We start from the raw sequence: 22250 nt of genomic DNA on the forward strand, positions 1-22250 counted from the left end.
AATACAGTGACATACAAAAAACCCACAATAAAATACAAGAAAAAACAATACAGTAACATACAAAAAAACACAATAAAATACAGTAAAAAACAATACAGTAACATACATGCAAACTCCACACAGAAAGGCTCCTATTTGGGTTATCTCCCAAATAGGAGCCTTTCTTTGTGGAGTTTGCATGTTCTCCCCGTGCTCACATGGGGTTTCCTCCACCTCACGTCAGTAAGGACCCCCACCAAAAACATGCACCCATCATCGCCTGACCAGCGATGGACATTTATCACCTGGTCCACGTATGCTGCCCACTGCTCCTGGCTGTGCCCCCGGAGGAAGGACAAGCCAGGATGGGTCAAAAGCAGAGGAGCCATTTCACCGGCCACCATCAAAGCATGTGCATGTGTGTGTGTGTGCAAGCATGTGTTACAGTGTGGTGTGTTGCGTGATAAATAAAGTTTCTTTCTTTCTTTCTTTCTTTCTTCTTTCTACAAAAAAAACACAATAAAATACAAAAAAAACCAATACAGTAACATACAAAAAACCACAATAAAATACAGTAAAAAACAATACAGTAACATACAAAAAACCACAATAAAATACAAGAAAAAACAGTCAAATACAATACAAATGCGAGACAATAAAATACAATAAAAAACAATACAGTAACATACAAAAAAAACACAATAAAATACAATAAAAAACAATACAGTAACATACAAAAAAACCACCACAATAAAATACAATAAAAAAAACAATACAGAAACATACAAAAAAAACACAATAAAATACAATAAAAAACAAAACAATGAAATACAATAAAAAAAAATATACAATAACATACAATTAAAAAAACAATACAATAAAACATACAATATATACAGAATAATACAAAATGTGCTCCACATAAAAAATAATTCAGGTTATGACTCTTGAGGGATAAGTGGCAGGAAGGATGTAATTACTTACTGGGTATTAGAATACATACTGTATGAATATAGTGGATATGAAAAATACAAATGTATACCTAAGCAAAACGGTCGTTTTTTCTGCACCGTTTGAAGAAAATCAAACCTTTTATGAACAATGCAACTAGATGAACTTTTTGTTTCAACACCTCAATAACCACATCCCAAAAGGACACCACCGCGTTCCGGCATTACTTTGCTTGTTTGTCTACGGTCGGAACCTTGTTCTGCGCGGTCAGATGTTTCGACTCGTCCCCCTTCCGGAGGTTACACCCCGGACGGCGGACGCTTCCCCCCTGAAACCAGCGAACTCATTCAAGGGTCGGTCGCAGGAGGTAAACGGCTCTCTCTGTTGGCCTCGGTTTAAATACACGGAGGCCTAAACTGTTATCGGGGTTCGATTAACCGCGACCCCGGCTAATTTGATAGCTACTATAGAACTCTAGGATTAATAAGCACGCTGCTGATTTAGTGCATTGTGGCCGTTAGCACGCTTTGCTAGGTACGGCGGCTAATCTCAGCTAGCTAACTAACGGCTTCACAGCTAAAAATAATGGATTGACTTCATTGCAATTGATAGTATTTACTTGTCTGTACGGTCGTGTCATTCACAGCATTTTCACGTCTTCCTTGGCAGGTCGCAGTTTTAAAGATGTTTTTGACAAGATCGGAATATGACAGGTAAACTGAAACTGAAAGTCAAAAGTGTTTTAGCATTGGTTCAGCGTTAGGGAAACTAAACGAACTATTGTCCAAGCCAACCAACATTCAAACGTTTCATGCAATGTCCGTTAGGCGTTTAATTTGCAAGTAGTAGTTACGCAAGTCGTTTTGGAGGATTTGCCTGAAGCTTTGCAGGTGCACTTTAACACCAACTGCTCCTGCCACCAGAACCAAAAACGAGATTCAAATACGGTCAATATTGTTTTGATCCTCGAGACTTCAAAGATCTCAACATCTAAAGTCTACTTCCCATATTTTAGAAAAAGTATGTTTACTTGAGAGAAAATGCTTTTTAATTTAGGCTTTTAATTTAGCAGTTATTTTTCTAATCCAATGTCATTAGACTGGGAAGGTAATTAGGTCAGCATAGAGTTGGATCACATTATAGAGGATCAATGCAGCGAGCCTGATTATTGTTTGTTCTTACACTTATTTTTCAGAGGTGTGAACACATTCTCACCTGAAGGAAGATTGTTCCAGGTTGAGTATGCCATCGAGGCCATCAAGGTGAGTGTGCAATGGTAGTCTAGTTCAATCGATTTATCCAGTCAGTAAAAAAAGTCCGGCGAGACACTCGTGCGATAGTTGACGAAGGTCAAGCCAGAGTTTGATGGCTTCCCTCTGCTCGGCCGCCTCGTTGCAGCTGGGCTCCACAGCCATCGGCATCCAGACGTCTGAGGGCGTGTGCCTCGCTGTGGAGAAGAGGATCACCTCCCCCTTGATGGAGCCAAGCAGCATTGAGAAGATTGTGGAGATCGACAGTCACATTGGTGAGTGGGGTGTTACTTTCAAATTCATGGACAAGACAAATTAAAAGAAAATAAAGATTTTTCATTGGTCAGCTCAATATTATAGGCAGCCTTGCTACACGGGTAGAATATAAATGGAGAACCAGGGGGCAAAGTACATTTATTATAATTTTCTCTTCAGGCTCCTCAAGTGCTTAGAATATGTAAGCCCAGTTTTCTTTTCCATCATAGAAAGCAGTGGTTAGAAGCTGCAGCGGCTCTGAAATGTGAACCCTGTACCAAAGAATTGCAGATGTAGACTAATATGAGGTTAATTGATTTATGAGGTTAATTGATTTAGAGGGAATTGGCTATTAACTTAAGTTAGCCGTTATTCGTTTGTGCTGTATTGTTTTACCCCATATGTAAAACTAATTCTGGATTGGTCTAAATTGATTCATTGATACATCCACTGCTGAAATACTGATAAGATGCGTCGTAGAAATCAGACTTTTCTGATGCTTTGCTCTTTTTGTTCAAAGGTTGTGCCATGAGTGGCCTAATAGCCGATGCCAAGACCCTAATCGACAAAGCACGAGTGGAAACACAGGTATGTGTGTTGTGATGTGCACGCAGTGACTGCACAGTTGCACAATGTAAGCCTTGTTTTTTAATGACGGTTTCCCTTGCTTTGTTTTAACTCCGCCAACCCCTCTCTCAGAACCACTGGTTCACATACAACGAGACAATGACGGTGGAGAGCGTGACCCAGGCCGTGTCCAACCTGGCTCTGCAGTTTGGGGAGGAGGACGCAGACCCGGGCGCCATGGTCGGTCACTCAGCCCATGTTCAGATAACTGTTCAAATCTCAGGCACAAGAGTTATTTGTGTTTCTCATCTCCCGTGTACTTCGGCCATGAAAATAATGGGAGTAAACGGTACAAGCTTCTTTCTGCGTTGACCAAGTGATTGTTGTCTTTTTCAGAGTCGGCCCTTCGGAGTCGCACTGCTCTTTGGGGGACTGGATGAAAAGGGACCCCAGCTGTACGTACGGCTTCTCTAGAATTCACCATGCACACATTTCGCGCTCTTGAGTCCCAGGCTGCTGTTTAACACTGGAGAATAATCCTCCATTGTCTGCCTCTCTCCAGGTACCACATGGACCCATCGGGCACCTTTGTCCAGTGCGATGCTCGGGCCATTGGCTCGGCCTCTGAGGGAGCGCAGAGCTCGCTGCAGGAGGTTTACCACAAGGTGAATGCAGGAGCTGGCGGTTGTTAAGAGAAGATAAAATTATATTTTCATGTTTTGACTGGTAAATGACAAACTCCAGATTTGTATCCACTGCGTTGCATTCCCTTGATTTTTTTCTTTGATTTTTCTTACTATAACGCTAATGAATTATGTCAAATACCGCTTGAAGTCAACCAAACGCATGGTTTCCAAACATGATATGAGTCATTATAGTGTGCACATTTTTTATTTTTATTTTTGCTTACTTGATTGAAAATGTCAAGTGTAATTCCTTAGCTTTCACATTATTTGAAAGGTAAAAAATGAGAGTGTAATTCCACTAAAAGTACGAAGAATGTTTTTTGTTTTTTTATTATTATTATTTTAACGTGAGCCTTTATCATTTCTTATTGTGGACAAATGGACTTGAGGAGTAGAAACACAATCCTAACAATCTACACTTCTGTGAGGTTTGTATGAAAGATGAAACTGGTGTAAATTGGATAACACACAGATCAGCTCTGTCATAGGTCTAAAGCAGGTGTCAATTATGTTTTGTTTTTTGTTTGTTTTCAATCCTCTACATTGTTCTATGCTTTCTTCCAGTATCCAGTTCTAGTATTTTATAATCCTGCATTCTGACTTAACTTTTCTGCTTCTCCCTGTTTCAGTCCATGACGTTGAAAGATGCCATCAAGTCGTCCCTCACTATTCTGAAGCAGGTCATGGAGGAAAAGCTGAATGCCACCAACATCGAGGTAAGTCTGTTATTCCTCCGTCTGACATCTTCTCTTTTAGTGTCACTGAACGTAGAGGTTGTAATATGAGGAGACTGACATTCAAACATCCAAGCTGGGAACAATGTGTTGTACTTAAGTGGTTATAAATCACTCGGGAACCAAGAGCTGCTACATACCATGTCAAGCTATTAGAACTGGATAACAATCATTTTTCCTTATATAAATATTTGGAGCTGAGTAATACATTATTAGTGTATAATCACAAAAAAATGTACAATTTGTCCCAAAGTCATTGAATAACACAGTGTTGCACTAATATTTTGTTGACGTCCTTGACACGATTGTTTGAGCTAAATGAACATATTTTATGAACTCTGAAATTAGTTTTGCTTCTATTGAGGTGCTACTCAGTTATACATCCATAATATGGACCATTTGTTAATGTTGTGAAATTGATGATTAACTAATAGTTTTAAAGTCTTAAGTCATAGCTGTTATTCTAAAGTTTTACCTATCACTGTGAAATCCAGGCTACTGACCTGTAATGGTAACCGTTTTGATATCAGTCTCAAACAATTATTAATAGGACGCTTATATACGCAACTTATATGATGCCAATGTAGACGCAATTATACCAGTTAATTGATAGTGACTTGAAAGACAGGCCTACATGTGAAAACAGGTTTGTGTGAAGCACGACTGCGTCTAACACCAGTGTTGTTCTCTCCTCCGCAGCTGGCCACAATAGAGCCTGGGAAGACCTTCCACATGTATTCCAAAGAGGAGCTTGAGGAAGTCATCAAGGACATCTAGAGAGCGGAGTGGCCGGGTTCTTGTTTTGAGCTGGGGGGGCGGGGTCTCCTGGCTGGATGTCAGCGCCACCACTTCCCAAAAAGCACTCTTTGAACATCCGCTGCAGAGGGTCTTGGTTTAGATGAAAAGCATCTGTTTGTAATGTGTTCACTTCTCGTATCTGGATATGACAGATTTCTACTGCTCTGTACAGGTGTCGGATGGTGCTTTAGATACTGACCGGCTGTAGGTGGTGGGGTGGGGAGGGGGTCATTTTTTGTTACGGATCAATGCTAAAAATTAAAACTGTTGTATTCTACAAATAATTTGGCTGGTTGTGCGTCAAATGTGCTTGCGAAATACACCGATAACCTCCATTGATTATGTTAAGCACTTTTAGAATGAGAATAACAATATTATTATCGGATGTCACACATTGCACCACACTTGTGTCAATACTTTAGAGCTTATGCTTCAAAAATGTTTATCTGACCTTTGACCAGGAACTGCTGCATTACAGTAAGTGCTGGTGGATGCCCAACATCCGTGTGTACCCATGTCTTTGATCACTTTCTTTCCTCCACAAGTTTGCGCTCTGATTTAATATTATTGTTTTTATTTTCTTGTGGTGGCAATGTGTTCTCATCAGATGACGCCGTCCCCCCCCCCCCGTTCATCGTTTTAACAGTTTGCTGACCACAGCTCTCTACGCTGCTTTACCAAATTCGCCCGGCGGCCTTTCACTTCCTTGCCCGATCTTTGCGTCCTCGCCGGCAAAGGCCCCAAACGACGGAGACGCCTTATAGAAGAGCGCACACACACAACGGAAATATATTCAGTGTCTGCTTCTTATAAAGCGCCAGGTGAATAAAGTTTCAAGTTTGGGATTTCATCGTTTCCAAAATATTCTTACGGGTTACCGCTTTAAGCTTGGTTGGAGAGAAGTAAGGGCCGTCAGTGCCTGTTTTTTATTTATTTTTTGGGGGGCGGGGGGGGCGGTAAGTCCTCCCCGTATCCACAAGGTGGCAGCTGAGCGCCACGGGTCAGTGACATCTCTCTGGAGATCTCCCATCTTTACCACAGACAACCAATTGAGAGGGAGCGCGTAGGAACCCAATGAGGGGTCAGATGGTGGTGGTCCCGGCCAATCCTCTTCCAGGGCGGAGGGGCCGTTAGGTGGCCATGCATATGATAATCAGGGGGCACGTGTGGGGAGCCGCGAGGTGCTCTTAACGGTAAGATGGCTCTCTCACCGGGCTTCGGAACCAGACCCCGCAGCGCTTTCAACATGACGATCTTCTACTGGGTCTTTGCGTCGGGGTGGATCTTCTCGCCGCTGCCGGCGCGGGACCTCCGCGGGGCGGTGGAGCCGTCCGGCGGGATCCGAGGCGCGGTGCGGAGCCCCCTCTCACCCCGGGACCTGGGCGCCGGAGCGAGTTTGGACGTTTCAAAAGTCGCCAAACGGAGCTCGGAACCGGACGGGCAGATGTGCAATACTTTGCCCGAGTTGGGATCCAGGCTAAAAAACAACACGCACACTGTAAGTTACTTTTTTCGATCTGCCTACAATCATAATGGGACATGCACTCACCAAGTCTGCAAAGGAACAAAGAAGGGAATCCAATGGAAAGAAAAAACAATACAAAATAAAATATGATAGTAATACATTTAAAAAAAATCATATATATAGATTAGATTAGATAAAAAATACAAATTATTAAATAGGAAGGATGAAAATGAATAGAAAAAAGTTTAAACATCATGGAATGCAGCAGACTTTATGTACAGTGTGCAATGGGGAAATTTAGGTGGAGTAGACTATGACCTCAGACATTTATGTGTAAATGACATCAGCAAGGTTTACATCTCCAGCTTATTATTCAATCTTTTTTCTTCTTTATTATTATTAGTATTTTTTTTTTTTTTTTTTAACTGTGCAGTTGTATGTGAGTTTCTTCCCCTAATGGTCCTGCTGTCACACACTGTGTGGTGACCCCCGGAGGCTTAGAAACCTCTGCAGCCCTGCACTGCAGAGTTCTCAGATGTGGCGGGGTCGTCCCAGAATGCTCCTCCAGGTCTGTCTGTCTCTCTGTCTGTTTGTCTGAGCCCCGGGTTGTTTGGGTTGACAGCCCAGGTCGGGTCTCAAACCGCCTGTGGGGCTCCTCCAACCAGGCTTGAAGAAGAGCCCCCGGCCTCCGTTCCCCTGCACGGTCCCACCGCTCCACCAAATTAAATAATACCCCTTGTTGGTGCATATGCGCTTGCAAAACACATTCGATTCCAGAGCAGAAGGCGGTGGTTTGGTCTCCTGAACGTTCTGTGACCTCCACGGAGCTCTCCTCCACAGTAAACATGCCCCCCCCCCCCCCCCCCCCCCATCATATCTGTACTCCATAAGAGCGAGGGTCCAACTCCTGTCTGGCCGGCCCAGCAGATGTTGTTGCCATTTTCTTGATATTACTTCCCTGCAGGACGTCTGATCCCGCATCAGAAGATGGATTATTATCATCTTGCAAGAATATTTTATTTATATATATAAATATATATATATATATATATATATATATATATATATATATACACACACACACACACAGTGTGTATGTGTATATATACAGTGTATATATATACAGTATACAGTGTGCGTGTGTGTGTGTGTGTGTCTGTCTGTATATATATACTCTTGTCATGGGGGATGGTGTCTCAAAAGACATTTATGACGTCTTTTCCATCAAACTAGACCTGTGTCTGGTGGAGGCCGTGCCTTGAGGAGACCTACTTTTATTTATTTTTTTTCTGTCTCCTGGAAGCACGGGGCTGCTAAGAGCTACTGTCACTCTTTAATGTTTCATGTATATATTTTTACAGAACCGCTATTCTGGGATGTTGACTGACCCGCATTGTGGAAAAAACCCTTTTAGACTTCTTAGAGAGTGGTTTCATGATATTGTCGTGCATCGATTTGGTCACGTGACTTTGTGTCCGCCGGTCCCTCACGACTCGTCACGTGACGAATCCCCAAAAGTGCACGGCGTGATCCCATTTTTCCGCCCGACGAGCGGGACGTGTTTCAGGAGGCTGCGCGGCGACGGCGGGGCCTGAATGTTCAAGAACAACGACCCGGAAGTCGCAGGACAAACGTGTGCAAACAACCGGGGGAGAGCGCGACGCGGGACGCCGCGCTCCTTGTGCGTCCGCAGCACCTGGGGCGGCCTCTTTTCTGCAGAGTGGGAATGATTCTCCGTGCTGTCAGCGAGCAGTAACCAGTCCCCTCCGGGCCACGCTTCCTCATAAACATTCCCCGCGTCTTTGTGTGGAATCTGATCCGTGCGCCGGTCGGGACTTGTAGGAGCTGCGTTGCGTTATCGGGGCCGGGGGTCAGGCTCAGACGGGGCCCCCCCCCCCGCACAGTGCGCACGCGTTGTTTTCCCTCATCCGCTCAGTAATTGGTAGTTTGCACCCACCTCCTTGCCCATGAGATCATCAAAATACTTTTGGCATCTGGTTGTCAGGAAATTATATAATGATTGTTTTGAGCACCGACAAAATAACTACATGCTTTTTTAATAAATACCCTCACGTCCAGATCCCTCTTACTGCCCTGTACAAAGCCTTTCTTTGCCTTTCTTGTTGTCGTCTCGATGTGTCTGTGCTGCTCATTTGGCTGACTGTTTTCTACCCTCCCCTCGGTCCGTTCCTCCTTCCCTCCTTCTCCCTCCCTCCCTCCCTCCCTCTCTCCCCCTTGGCCAAAATGTGCAGGGGGAAAAAAAAAAAAAAAGAACATGTTCTGTTCTCAGTGTGAAGCGAAGCTGGGACGCAGCCAGCAGCTGCACACGAGAGCGACATCGGAGCGATGTTCCACATGGTGTTTGTTGAGAGAGAGAGAGAGAGAGAGAGAGAGAGAGAGAGAGAGAGAGAGAGAGGAGAGAGAGAGAGAGAGAGAGAGGAGAGAGAGAGAGAGAGAGAGAGAGAGAGAGAGGAGAGAGAGAGAGAGAGAGAGAGAGAGAGAGAGAGAGAGAGAGAGAGAGAGAGAGAGAGAGAGATTCGCCAACAGGTAAATGTTAAGACACACTTTAAGTTGGTGCTTATAGAAACTGCGCGGCCTGCGTGACGTCCTCATGCCTCAGTTGGTCCCCGACAGTCGTACCCAGTCCCTGGGTTGAGCTTCCTCGCTGCCTGCGCCGACATCTTTGGGCCTCGGAACATACGTCTCCGTGACTGCGGGTTTATCCGCGGATCAGAGGCCGGCCGCTTGACCTCCCCTCTCTGATCCTGTGTTTGTGTAAACAGCGGTGAGGCTGCAGGGCTAATACCCTGGGCCCCGTGGAATAAGGGCCTCTTTGTGTCCCCCTCCCCGCGCGTGGGAGCGCACCTCGCTCTGCTCGGGCCCTGCGCTCCCGCCTCCGGAGGCGCAGGGGGACTCTGCGAGGTTTCTGCGCCACTTGGACGTAGTTCCTCAGTGAGGTCTGTTGGAAATGGTCTTATAACGTCGTCCAGATACCAGAAATCTCTCACCAAGAGCCATAAAAAACATGGGCACGTCTCCCTGGATCGGTATCAGTCGAGCTCTTCACAGTTGACCTCAGACTAATGTTGAAGGTCGGTGCTCTTTAGCGAGTGCAACGCATTGGCCGACGTTTAAAAGTTTCGGACTCTGGGGGCGTTCCTGCTTCCTGAGGCTTGTTGCCGCGCGGACGGAGGCGGCGGAAGCCTGGGCCGAGCGGGGCGGACGGACACGCGGCGGGGGAATCCGGGGTGGTGCCCTGGAGAGCGGAGGCTGCTTTCAGTCGGGAGGCGGTGACCTTTTTGCCTTCGGACACCCACCCCGTCCCTCATGGCGATCGTTCAATGCTCCGGGCGACGGGAGGCCCCCTCAGAGACAAGTGAAGTGGAACTGTTCCTCCGCCCGATGCTCCTCTGCCCCGCTTCACCCGGACAGGGCCACAGCTACGTCGCAGCAGGTGACGCAGGGCAGCCTGATTGCCTGCAAAGTCCCTGGCCACAGGTTACACTTTGTGTGAGCGCTGTCTCGCCCTTTATCGTTCCACGGGCCAGAGTGCGTCCATCTGTTTCTGGAGATATGATAGAAATGTAAACAAGGCAGGATTTTTATATAAATAAGGATGAAGAAATCAATAACATTTCGGGTTTTTTAATTATTATTATTTTTTCAACAAGGTCTCACGTGAGACCAAGCAGAAGTTCCTTAGGACCAATAAAATGGTCCAGGTGATCATGTTGGTCCAGTTCAAGTGATGTTGACCGTTACTTGTTGTGGGAAAAATCTGGGAAAACACATCTGCAGACCCCTCCCCTCTTCTTCAATCTTTTTAATAATCTATATTTGATAGTTTCGATTTGCTCATTACATATTGTTAATTTCACACAGAATATAACTACATGGTGCACTCACCTGGTAGAGTGCACCATTTTCAAGTCCTTGTCGCAGCGGCGCGGGTTCTATTCCGGCACGAGGCCATTTGCTGCATGCCATCCCCTCTCTCTCTCTCTCTCTCTCTCTCTCTCTCTCTCTCTCTCTCTCCAATGCCTTTACTCTCCCTCCGTCACTGTTGAATAAAGCATGAAAAGGCCCCAAAAAACATCTTAAAAAAAAAAAAGCCCTTATGTCCAAATTATCCTTTGTTCCTGATTGGACCCCCCCCCTCTCCTGCCGGACAGGTCATTTTATTTTATATTCACAGGTTAATTTCCCAGCTCACTGTAGGGATGGACGGATGAGTGGCTGGTGTGAAGGGGTGATGCAAAAGGAGCTTTCACACGCTCGGCGGGGGCGAGGTTCACTTCCACCGGAGTGTTTCAGGAGGAGCTGCTTTCTTTTCCAGCCGACGGAGGGCGGCCAACTCCCGTGGCTTTCACAGAGCCGCGCACGGCGTTTCGGGGGGGGGGCGCACCTTGTAAACGTGTCCGCCGGGCTGGAAAAGTCCCTCTCCGGCCCACTTCAAGGCGAGGCGGGGCCGCCGCCGCCACCGCCGCCGGCTTTGCTGCTTCAGCGACCGGGCAATTTCTGGAGCGGACGCCATATGGCTTCACACCGCTCGTCTTGAAGCAGCTCTTATGTAACCTCCGCCTGCTGCTTATTTTGACTCTATCTACCCTAAACTGGAAGAGGAATGCCAAAACTCCACCTCCACCCCGGGCCAGGTCGTCACCACGACTTAATAAATGTCATAAATGTATTCATTTATAAAAGGCTCGAGGTTACTAAACAAACACTCATTCAGCCTGTTGCTTTTCTCTTTTTGTGTGTGTGTGTGTGTGTGTGTGTGTGTGTGTGTGTGTGTGTGTTGTGGGTCGGGGGTGTGTTCTCTTTGCTTTCAGGACATTAGTAATTGTCTCTTCTCTGGCTTTGTCAGCCTGGATGGAATGCAGGTCACGCATGCAGAGTGCATCCAAACGGCCAAGCTACTCCAAGCAGTTTGGACACTTCACTCAGTCGGCTGTTTGGCTGCATTCACTGCCGCCACTGGGGAGTGTGTGTGTGTGTGTGTGTGTGTGTGTGTGTGTGTGTGTGTGTGTGTGTGTGTGTGTGTGTGTGTGTGTGTGTGTGTGTGTGTGTGTGTGTGTGTGTGTGTGTGTGTGTGTGTGTGTGTGTGGTCCACACATCACCACACACACACTTTTTGTTTGTTCCGAAAAATGCCCCGGCGGCAACTGATTGTGGCGGCGTTCATTTTGTTTGTGCCGTGACTGTGACTCCGAGCGTTTCCCACAGCGCCTTGTTTTCCAGCTTAGTGAATTTAAAGCCAGCGATTCCGCAAGGCACTCCCGGCAGAACACCAGATTTCTCCCCTTTCATTCGCAGAATTTGGCGTCGTCCAAAGTCTTAAACTTTTCTTACTGTGCCCCCGCCCCAACAGTTCAGCTTCCATGTGAGAAGTATGGATTCCCTCTCCCTGGCCTGGGTGGGAGATGGAGCTGGGGTGAGTGTGTGTGTGTGTGTGGTTGTGTGTGTATAAATATATGAGTACTTATAGAAAGGAAAGTGTCAAAGAAAAGCCTCTAATACTTTTATCTCGGTCCTCAGGTGCTTCTGGTCTTGACCACGTTCCAGGTGCCGCTGTCCATGATGCGCTTCGGACAGTCCAACCTGTACAGGAGGTAAGGTGCGGCCTGAGCACTCCTTGCTGGCTGGGAGGTCAAAATAAAAACGACACACACACACACACACACACACACACACACACACAGGGAAAAAAAAAAGCATTTACAAGTCATAGCACCGTCAAAGTGAGTGGCGTCTTGTCTCTGTATCAGTGAAGACTATGGGAAGACGTTCGAGGACGTGACCCGCCTCATCAACTACACCTTCGTCCAAACGGAGTTCGGCATCGCCGTCAGCCCGGACCACTCCGGCAAGGTCAGAGCCAAGATTTAGGTCACTGTGTTTTTCCGTCCTTGCCATTTGGCTTCGGTTCCCTAATGTGGTGTCGGAGCTACGCAGCTCTAGGCTGTGTTGTCGCATGGGATCGCTCCTTATTATGGGCTGCGTATCCAAATCTGATCATTTTATGGTTTTGAATGACCTCTTGACTATCGAGCATCACCATATTCGGTGGCACTCAATGCTTAATTCAGATGCCCAAGTAGGTTAAAGAGGTCTATATCATAATGCTGGATATAACCTTAAAATTTGTAATCGTATGGCGGCTGTCGTTTTGGTATTTACATTTTTAAAGGGTTCCCAGTCGCAGCTTTGTACCTTCTTTTTTCCTGGTTTGCTTCCAGGTGATCCTGACCTGCGACCTGTCCGACATGGGCGGCTCCCGGCTCTTCCGCTCGCAGGATTTCGGCCGCAGCTTCGTCTCCACCGAGCTGCCGTTCGTGCCCCTCATCCAGATGCTGTACAACCCTGCGGAGGGCAGCACCATGGTCACTCTCAGCGTCCTGGTAGGAACCTTCATGCTGTCATGGAAAGATGCAATTTTTTATTTTTTAATACCGTGCGCTCATTTCTTTTAGATACTTTTTTGATAACTGCGTCTCTGACCCCTGTCCAACAGTTGGACCTGTGGCTGTCTGAGGACTTTGGCGCCACCTGGAGGAAGATCCACAATCACGTTTGTCTGGTCAGATGGTGAGAACGTCCCTCCCATTTAGGACGCAGTGGGAAATCTGGTGCTTTTTTTTAACGTAAACCTTATTTTTCAGTCATTGTGAGTCAACTCAAGTGGCATCAGAATATTTTAAATTGATCCAGTATTGACAGAATAACTTCAGTGCACCAAGCTGCAGTAGGTGACCAGGTTTACCAGTCTATTTTGATGCGGTCAGTGGTCAAAACTATTATTGATATTATATGAATATTTTACTGTTAGTGTATGCTGTTTTTAATTCAGCTGTCTATTACATATGCATTCATCATTATTTCCCCAGTGTTTCCCCACATTTTTCACTGTTCTAAACACCATTCCAGAGCTCCCAGTGCTTTCTTTCGTCAATCACCTGTGTGCATCCTGGGTTTACAGTGACACTGTCACTCAAAGACAGAATACACGAGAAATCTGCCCGTTTTCTTTCTTTATTTTGTTTCCATTATCCTTTTTTTTTTTTTTTTTTTTTCTTGAAAGCGCCGGCGTTTTGTTTATGTGCGGCCGCGTTCGGGGCTCTCTCTGTCCAGCGTTGTTATCCCAGCTGCCTTTCTCACGCCAGCGCAGGAGACACGGCTGACTTGCGGTTTCATGGGAACGACAGGAGTTTCGCACGAGGCTGTGGCGTCGGGTCCACGTCGTGCCCCGCGCGACCACAGCTGTCACTCACGGCCCCAACGGCCCCAACCCCAAATGGATCGCAGATAGAGCGAGAGCGCGGGGGCCGCCAGACCAAATCGAGGGGGGTCGGCGGCGGAATCCGCCCCCGCCGCCGCCCCCACGATTCCCCTGACCGAGAAAATCATTAAAAAACCTCCACTTTTCTTTTTTTTGGGGGGGGACTGGGTCTTGCAGCACTAAATTGGCACCGCAACCGCAACCTCTGATTGGCTGACGCTGCCAAACTGGATTTATATGAGTGCTGACAAAGCTTTTTGCTGCCCATAATTTTAAGCCCTGAAGGACCTTCGATTGTATTTCTTACTTTGCTCTGCTTTCGTTTGGACTAGAGAGGATATAAGGATAGAATATCCATATTGTGATATGAGACAAATATCCTCTGGGATTTTGTGTTATGTAGTATCATCATATGCATTGTTAAATGTTGTCTTGAAAGGCGGCATTACAGTAAAATAATGATTTTCTTTTACATTATTTCTATATTTTATTTCATATATATTATATATATATTCCATATATTCTATATAGTACATATTATATAAATTGCAATTCATACTGTTCTCGCTGTTTTCACTGATAATATCTACATTCCTTAGCGACGATTTTCTATTTCTTGCGGGTAAATACCAACTGAAAGCACAAAAAGATCATCAATATGATCGATGTGGAGGTATTTGTAAAATATTTGATTTTGTCTCTATTGCCCAGCCCTAATTTGTTTTTCTGGCCTCCCTCACAGGGGTCAGAATAACAGCATCTACTTAACAACAAATACCAACGGATCCTGCAGTGAGTAAATGAGCAGCAGCTATTAAACAATAAATAAATGAAGTCCTCCCTGGCGGAGGCAGTGGGCTCATCTTGTGTTTTTTTTAGAAGGTAAAGGAATGCTGGAGTTGAGGAGGAGCAAGGACTACGGGAGGAGCTTCCACACCATCGCCACCAGAGTCTTCTCCTTCGTGCTGGGAGGACGCTTTGTCTTCGCGTCCATCATGACCGGCACGGTAAACGTCTCCGCTTCTGGATTCCTAATTTAGTGCCTGCGAACTAAAATGGAGGTTTGAGCAAATTGTAATATCGATATTTCTTTTGGAGGTTATGGCAACGTTTTCTGCTTGAATACCCCACAGCGCTGTGATACATGTCACCAGAGTTAAAAATGTATTCATTACAGTTATTTAAATTTTCATTATTTTGAAAGAAATGCTCAACTAAAAAGGCACTTTTTTAAAATTTGAGATAGAGAATAATTTTACTTCTTAAACACAATGTGTTTTGTATTTCAGTCACATATTTTATATATTTAAGTCCATAACTCCCACACATTCATTTTAGTAGACCTATGTTTGTCTTGTTTCCGGAAAACCAACATAAAGAGGAATCGAAGTGATTCAATTTTCTGTATTTATTTTAGAATGCACGTCAGGTGGTACACTGAAAAGTGAGGTAGCTGTTCTCATTAGGTCTAAAATGTCAATAAATCGATTGAAATCAAATGGAAAAGTGAGATCCTGCCCAATACCCAGCCCTCATGAAGATATTCACTGCATCTAAAAGGACTATTTCTTTATTTCCGCGCCTGTGTGTGTGTGTGTGTGTGTGTGTGTGTGTGTGTGCGCGCGCGCACGCGCGTCAGGGCACAGAGCGTGTAATCCATGTGTCGCTGGACGGAGGGGACGTGTGGAACATGGCGCAGCTTCCCACCGTCAACCACGAGCAGTTCTACTCGATCCTGACGGCCACACAGGACATGGTGTTTATGCACGTGGACGACCCGGGAGGTGAGAAGTGACCTTGGAGAGGTGATGGTAGCCACGGTGAGGGGTAAACAGTCACAGCCCCGCTCTCCACTCCCCTCTCTGTGCTGATACAGACTCTGGCGTGGGAACCCTCTACGTGTCGGACGACAGAGGGACCGTGTTCTCCAGGTCTCTGGAGCGGCACCTGTACACGTCCACGGGGAGCGACACCGACTTCACGGCCGTTGCGTCGCTGCGAGGGGTCTACATGAGCAGCGTCCTCACGGAGGGTGCGTCCACGGAAATGGCCGCGCTCCGGGAAAATTAATTTCCCTCATTTACCAGGAATGAGTGTTCTGTACATTCAATAGTGTGTGTTTTCTCACAGAAACACAGATGCACAATGGTATGAGAGAAATTGTCAATATCCAATACACCTAAAAATATGAAAATCTGGCAATATACCTGAAAATGAACAATCAACATAAAAAAATAAATGGTGTGGGGATGGTGACTGTATACCGGTTGCTCGTTGATTGGTCTGATGAGCAACAGGTAAAAAACATGTCTTTTCTACTCCATCATCTGTGTCTCTGTGCTGGATGGCCCTGAAAACACCACTTGGTGGTGTGTGGCAGGCAGATCTGCTACAACGGCACCAGTTTTTTGTAGGGAGTGGGCTAGGTGGAACAAGCCCGGGGAAGATGGACAGTATGTCATGACAAGGGCTCCTCCCGTGTGTGTGTGTGTGTGTGTGTGTGTTTTACCTTTCAACGAGCAACAGGCGTACAGCCACACTTATCCTGGGCCCAATTACCTAGACACAGGACAGGTGTGGGTGCTCAAACTCCACCATCCCCAAACCACAATAAACAATAAAAGATTATCCTAAAATAAACACGGAAAATTTTGCAATAGACCTAAAATGTACAATAAACAATTACCTGTGAATAAATGATAAAATATAATCCTAAAATAATTAAGAAACAAGAAAGAAATCAGCAATATACCTTAAAATTGACATTATGCAGTAAAGAATTATCCTAAAATAAACAAAGACAAATTGTGAAATTACGTTTGCATACATATACAGTACATTAAATACAAGTTGTCCGTGTACTGGCTCATTGAGCTCATCTTGTCTCTTCACAGAGAACTCTGTGCAGACGGTGATCACTTTCGACCAAGGAGCCACGTGGCGGCCGCTACGCAGCCCACAGAGTGGAATCTGTGACACCACCACCGCCAGCACCAGCAAGGCTGACAGAGTGAGACACACACACACACACACACACACACACACACACACACACACACACACACACACACACACACACACACACACACACACACACACATTTGATTGTGACCGTGTGCTGTCCTTACAGTGTAGACTTCACATCCACGCCCACTACAGCATCACCCAGAAGATGAACATTCCCATGATGCCTCTCTCACAGTCCAACGCTGTCGGCCTGATCCTGGCCCATGGTGAGAGAGATAAGCACACACACACACACACACACACACACACACACATACAAATTACAAAAAAATAGTTGTACTTTTTGTATTCTTGTATAGAATGTAATGAAATATTTGCCTGTTAGACATTGTTTATACTGTATATCTGTATGAGAACAATGGCATCGAGGCAAATAGGTTCATCACCAGTGTGCAATGTTGAAAAGCTTAATTTTTCTCATAAATGGTTAATAAAATCTACACTTGCAGCACACATTCTCAGATAAACTAATGAAAATATCTGGCTGTGTCGTTTTAAAGCACCTAGTCCAGTTGTTCAGTTTGATGGTGAAGACATACAGTACATTACAAGTCATTACAAGTTAATCGCTTCTTTTTTGTACTTCTCCAGGCAGCTCTGGGGATCCAGAGTCTGTGCTCTCCCCTGACGTGTACGTGTCTGATGACGGGGGTTACTCCTGGTCGCTGGCCCTCAAGGGTCCCCACCACTACGCCATCCTGGACTCTGGAGGCCTCCTGGTGGCCGTGGAGCACACCAGCTCGGCTGTCCACCAGATCAAGTGAGGATCTCCTCACACTTCCCCTCGCTGTTTTACTCCCAATATAAGACCAACTTCAAAAGGATGAAAAGTGAAGTGAAACTGCATAACCATTAACTTCACTGTCTACCCCGGCAGATTTTCCACAGACGAGGGCCAGTGTTGGCGTGTGTATAACTTCACGGACGACCCGCTGCACTTCAGTGGAATGGACACGGAGGCCGGCTCCCGCTCCATGAACGTCAGCCTGTGGGGATACAGGACGGACTTCAGGAAGTGGGTGGTGGTCACCATCGACTTCCAAAGCCTGCTCCTCAGAGACTGTACGTTCTGTGTACAGTGCGATGTTGCACATGGCTGAAGGCGTCTCAAAATGTGTTGTGGGTGTGGCTCATGTGTGTGTGTGCGTGTGTGTGTGTGTGTGTGTGCGTGTGTGTGCAGGTAGGGATGAGGACTACGTGCAGTGGCTGGCCCACTCCTCCACCCCCGGCGCCCTCCATGACGGTTGCCTGCTGGGATACAAAGAGTCATACCGACGCCTCCGCAAAGGCTCGGTCTGCTGGAATGGGAGGAGCTACATAGTCAGCAAGGAGCCCACCCCCTGTCCCTGCACCAAGGACGACTTCCACTGGTATCTATCTCCGTGGTTCACTCCCTGTCCTTCTGGGACACAATGTGCCAAAACAGTAGATACACCAAACAAAGCATAACAATAAACATACATATATTTTTTTTACCTCATTTCACCCATGAGCAGCATGAGCGCACACACACACACACACGCGCACACACGTGTGCGCGTGTGTGCGTGTGTGTGTGTTGCCTTACCTGCTTGCAATGGCATGGCATTTCTTCTGATATTTTATCTTTTTTATTCTTTTTTTAAATATAAACATATTGTGTTTGCATGTAACCCGGTACTGTGTCCCTCCTTATTTTGCGGCATTGGATCCACTCGTAACACAAACTGTAGGAGTCAAACAGTCCAAAACATATTCTGTGTTTGTGACCTCACACAAAGAGTTTGCTTGCAGCTCCAGAGCAACGGGTCTGAATCGTGTCCGTTTTATTTTAGTCCCAAAAGTTTAAAAAGTGGATGAAATGTCTCTGAAGGACATAGAGCGTTTAATCCATTTGAATGGAAGCGTGTTGTTGGGAGCTTCCACACGGAGTGATTTCCTTTCACAGAGACACCGTGAGGCAGGACTCTGTTGGGTACAGGAAGTAGACAGACACCTTCTCATTTTTAGGATAAAGTCATAACACGCAACAAGTGGATCCTTGTATAAGTAATTCTGCATGACTTGAAAAACATGCGTCATTATGTCAGCTGATGCTGCGTTCAATGGACACTGAAAATTGTAACTCGTTTTGGACGTAATGCTGGTGTCAAGACGAGCGACAGCAAGAACTGATGCCACGTTCCAATGGGAACTTGAAAAGTTGTAATTGGTGTTGATAATGGACCCCGTGTATTGATGCCTGCAGCCTTATTTATTATTGTTGTTGTTATTATGATTATTATTATTAATATAATGATGGAAATGACACCAAGTGAATTATTCTTTAACTGTTTATTGTTGTATTTATGGGAATACCAAGGTACAGATGATTGAACTACAAGATTTTCCTACATGATCAAACACAAATGACAAAATACAATTTTGTATTTCAAATACAGTGATTTTGGGTTCTACCGCTCAGAGAACAGCTCAGAGTGTGTGGAGCAGGAGGAGCTGAAGGAGCATCCTCTGCAGTTCTGTTTAAATGGGAGCACACAGGAGCTGCACACCAGCGGGTGAGAGCCATTTCGGAGTTTTTTTTTATTTTATTTTATTTTATTTTTTATCACATTCTGTCTTCCCCCTCATTCACTCTCTCCCCACTCAAGCTTCTTAATTCATACACCTTCTCATACACCGTCCATCAAGGTACCGGAAGATTCCGGGCGACCTGTGCGAGGGCGGCTTCCAGCCAACGCGAAAGGAGAACGATTTGAGGAAATTGTGCATCAGCAGCCGCCTGTATCCAACGTTTCTGGTTGGTCCTCCTCCGTAAAAGTGACAAACAAAACTTAGGAAGGTATTCGGTGTATTTTTCATCCCTCTCTCTCTCTCTCTCTCCTGTCGTCCCTTAAGACCGAAGCCAACACGTCACACGCTGCCGTCGTGTCGATGGTCGTCATCGCTCTCCTGCTGATGAGCGCGGTGGCGGGCGTCTGGCTGGTGAAGAAATACGTCTGCGGGGGAAGGTCGGTCGGTGCAGCTCTCACTGGACGCGCAGGTATCGAACGCCCTCGGCGACCTTGAACGCACTTAACTTTTCTGGGTTAATCTCGGGCCAGGTTCCTCGTGCACCGCTACTCCGTGATGAAGGAGCACGCCGAGGCCGATGAGACGGAGGGAGCCGACAATCTGGACGCGCGCTCCATAGAGATGGAAAAAACACACTGTCACGAGGATACGAACCAGGTGGGTCTCAGAAGCGCCGAAAAGTTTTTCTTTTTTTTTGGTCATTTGGGGTTTGGTCATCTCTGCCTTAAATAAATCAGCTTTTGAGATGCTAGAAGGTGGGCATTCACCTAATTTCACAGGATCTAGGCTACTCGATCGCATCTGCAGCCCGGCGATATTTCAATTCCGGTCAAACGAAAAAGATGATTTCTCCCCCCTAAAAAAATGCTGTTTCCAACAATAAGTAAATATCTCCTTATTTATTTTATTACCTATGAGTTTGTGTGCCCACAGGACCTTTTGTAAGAAGGCGAGGGACTTCACGTCATTCGTCCCAAAAGATCGTCCAGACTAAATTTCGGTCGCTTAACTAAGACACAGCTTTCCGCGACGCCTCCGTCCTGCCGCCCTGCTTCACCTGCCAGCTAACAGCGTCTTCAGGGGGAGAAGGAGGAGGAGGAGGAGGAAGAAGAAGAAGAAGAAGAAGAAGAAGAAGAAGAAGAGGAGGAGGAGGAGGAGGAGGAGGAGGAGGAGGAGTCCCCATAGAGAGCTTTTGTTTTGTCTGTCACAATGATTTCAACAACGACCACCGGGTCCAAACGAGTGTGCTCTCGCCCGCGCGCCGACCGGAGGGCGAGACGACCCCGCCCTCTGTGCTGCGGACCCAACACACGGAGACGGCGACGCCGATATCCGGTCTATCGAGGGAACACCCCCGGCGACGGGACACACACACACACACACACGATATTCAACGACCTTGTAGCTCGAGGATGTTTGTCTGCTGTCAAACTACAGATTGCCTGGTACAATCTCTGGTGTGAAGATTGGTAAAAAAAAAAAGAAAGAAAACTAACTCTCTAAGCGACCGTGTGTGTGTGTGTGTGTGTGTGTGTGTGTGTGTGTGTGTGTGTGTGTGTGTGTGTGTGTGTGTGTGTGTGTGTGTGTGTGTGTGTGTGTGTGTGTGTGTGTGTGTGTGTGCGCGCGCGCGGCTGGTATGGGAGACTTGAATTATTACCAAAGCACTTTTATCGTTTGATTTTCTAAAGCCTTCTCTCCGAGTGGAAGCTTCGAACAGGGAAACTAAGTGTTAACGCCGGCAAGAACAGCAACGTGAAGAAAAGGACCCGGAGCCTTTACTTGAAACCGCCTGTTATGTACATAGTGACGTTGCAACGTTAACCCCAACCCCCCCGTCCACGCGACTGGACTACGAGCGGGCGCGCTGGGCAGCCGCCCTGAAAGGGACGACGTCTTCCATCCATTTCGACTTTTGTCCCACCCCCCCGGGAGGCTTTGTGTTTTATTTGTCTGCCCGTTGTTTGTGTTTTATCTGGAACGTTCACACGCGTGCCGGGCTTTCGGCCAACGCTTGCTTCGACACTAAATAAGCTATTGAATAAGCTACTCTAGAGGCACAATTTAAAGACGATCTGATAGACCAACTCAAATGTAAAAGGCAATTCAGTGTTTTTTTGTTGTTTTTTTTCATTCAGGGTTGGGAGTCGGGCTCGGCGATTTACATTACCGCAGGAAAAAAAAAAAAAAAAGCCGAGTTATTGACATGATTTATTTTTGCACTGTGACCACAGATCTGTGAACGGTCCTCGCCTCCTCCTATATCTACTTGCTGTCTTAACGGTCCGTGCCAGAACAGATCTCTGTCTGAGCATTTGTAATATTTGCTTTTATTTAGTAAAGAATAATCTCTCTGTGTGCGTTTGGTGTATCTGTGTTTAACTAAGGGCAGGGATGGAAGAAGTATTTGGACTTAAGTAGAAGTACAATCACCCTGACACCCCAAAGGGAAAGCACCACATTGACGTTTAATTGCTCTGAAATCTAAGTGATAAAAGTGACAGTACTTTTCATATCTGGTGCCTTGGGCCTATAATAAGACGTAAAGCGCTATTGGACCTTTCTGCAGACGAGACAGAGGAAGATATTCTTACGGTTCAAAGCATTGTCTTAGTCCCGAACCATGATATGAACCTACAGTAATGGATCACCTATTCGCCATCCCAAATCTGCAGTTTGGCGGACCCAGTCCCTGGCTTTTATTCGTAT

At 46.1% G+C, this 22250-nt stretch overlaps 2 protein-coding genes across 2 annotated transcripts; both read left to right on the top strand.

Annotated features, from left to right (window-relative positions):
- The first annotated feature begins 1241 nt into the window (after positions 1–1241).
- psma5 (proteasome 20S subunit alpha 5) lies at positions 1242–6041 on the top strand. The gene is made up of 10 exons (XM_080000223.1): positions 1242–1297; positions 1600–1643; positions 2126–2192; positions 2329–2455; positions 2956–3023; positions 3135–3242; positions 3399–3457; positions 3565–3667; positions 4318–4404; positions 5122–6041. Exons 2-10 carry the CDS (start codon positions 1615–1617, stop codon positions 5197–5199), a joined length of 726 nt encoding a protein of 241 aa, XP_079856349.1. The 5' UTR covers positions 1242–1297; positions 1600–1614; the 3' UTR covers positions 5200–6041.
- A 336-nt stretch (positions 6042–6377) lies between these two features.
- LOC307229926 (sortilin-like) lies at positions 6378–21895 on the top strand. Its single transcript, XM_080000053.1, has 20 exons — positions 6378–6718; positions 12057–12119; positions 12224–12297; positions 12454–12556; positions 12925–13086; positions 13200–13273; positions 14707–14756; positions 14844–14971; positions 15604–15748; positions 15841–15996; positions 16859–16974; positions 17095–17197; positions 17583–17751; positions 17869–18053; positions 18172–18361; positions 19412–19528; positions 19662–19770; positions 19869–19981; positions 20075–20201; positions 20478–21895. The coding sequence occupies exons 1-20, from the start codon at positions 6419–6421 to the stop codon at positions 20487–20489; spliced, it is 2496 nt and encodes an 831-aa protein (XP_079856179.1). The 5' UTR covers positions 6378–6418; the 3' UTR covers positions 20490–21895.
- The last annotated feature ends 355 nt before the right edge of the window (positions 21896–22250 follow it).

This window comes from Zeus faber (genome assembly GCF_960531495.2).
Source record: "Zeus faber genome assembly, chromosome: 5".
Taxonomy (NCBI): Eukaryota; Metazoa; Chordata; class Actinopteri; order Zeiformes; family Zeidae; genus Zeus; species Zeus faber.

What these genes read in the sequence shown, in the direction of transcription:
- psma5 (XM_080000223.1), top strand. Translation starts at nt 1,615, where the DNA reads ATGTTTTTGACAAGATCGGAATATGACAG. An exon ending in AAGCACGAGTGGAAACACAG is followed by an intron (nt 3,024 to 3,134) that starts GTATGTGTGTTG and finishes CCCCTCTCTCAG; the next exon opens with AACCACTGGTTCACATACAA. An exon ending in ACGCAGACCCGGGCGCCATG is followed by an intron (nt 3,243 to 3,398) that starts GTCGGTCACTCA and finishes TGTCTTTTTCAG; the next exon opens with AGTCGGCCCTTCGGAGTCGC.
- LOC307229926 (XM_080000053.1), top strand. Translation starts at nt 6,419, where the DNA reads ATGGCTCTCTCACCGGGCTTCGGAACCAGACCCCGCAGCGCTTTCAAC. An exon ending in CACGTTTGTCTGGTCAGATG is followed by an intron (nt 13,274 to 14,706) that starts GTGAGAACGTCC and finishes CCTCCCTCACAG; the next exon opens with GGGTCAGAATAACAGCATCT. An exon ending in GCCTGTATCCAACGTTTCTG is followed by an intron (nt 19,771 to 19,868) that starts GTTGGTCCTCCT and finishes TCGTCCCTTAAG; the next exon opens with ACCGAAGCCAACACGTCACA.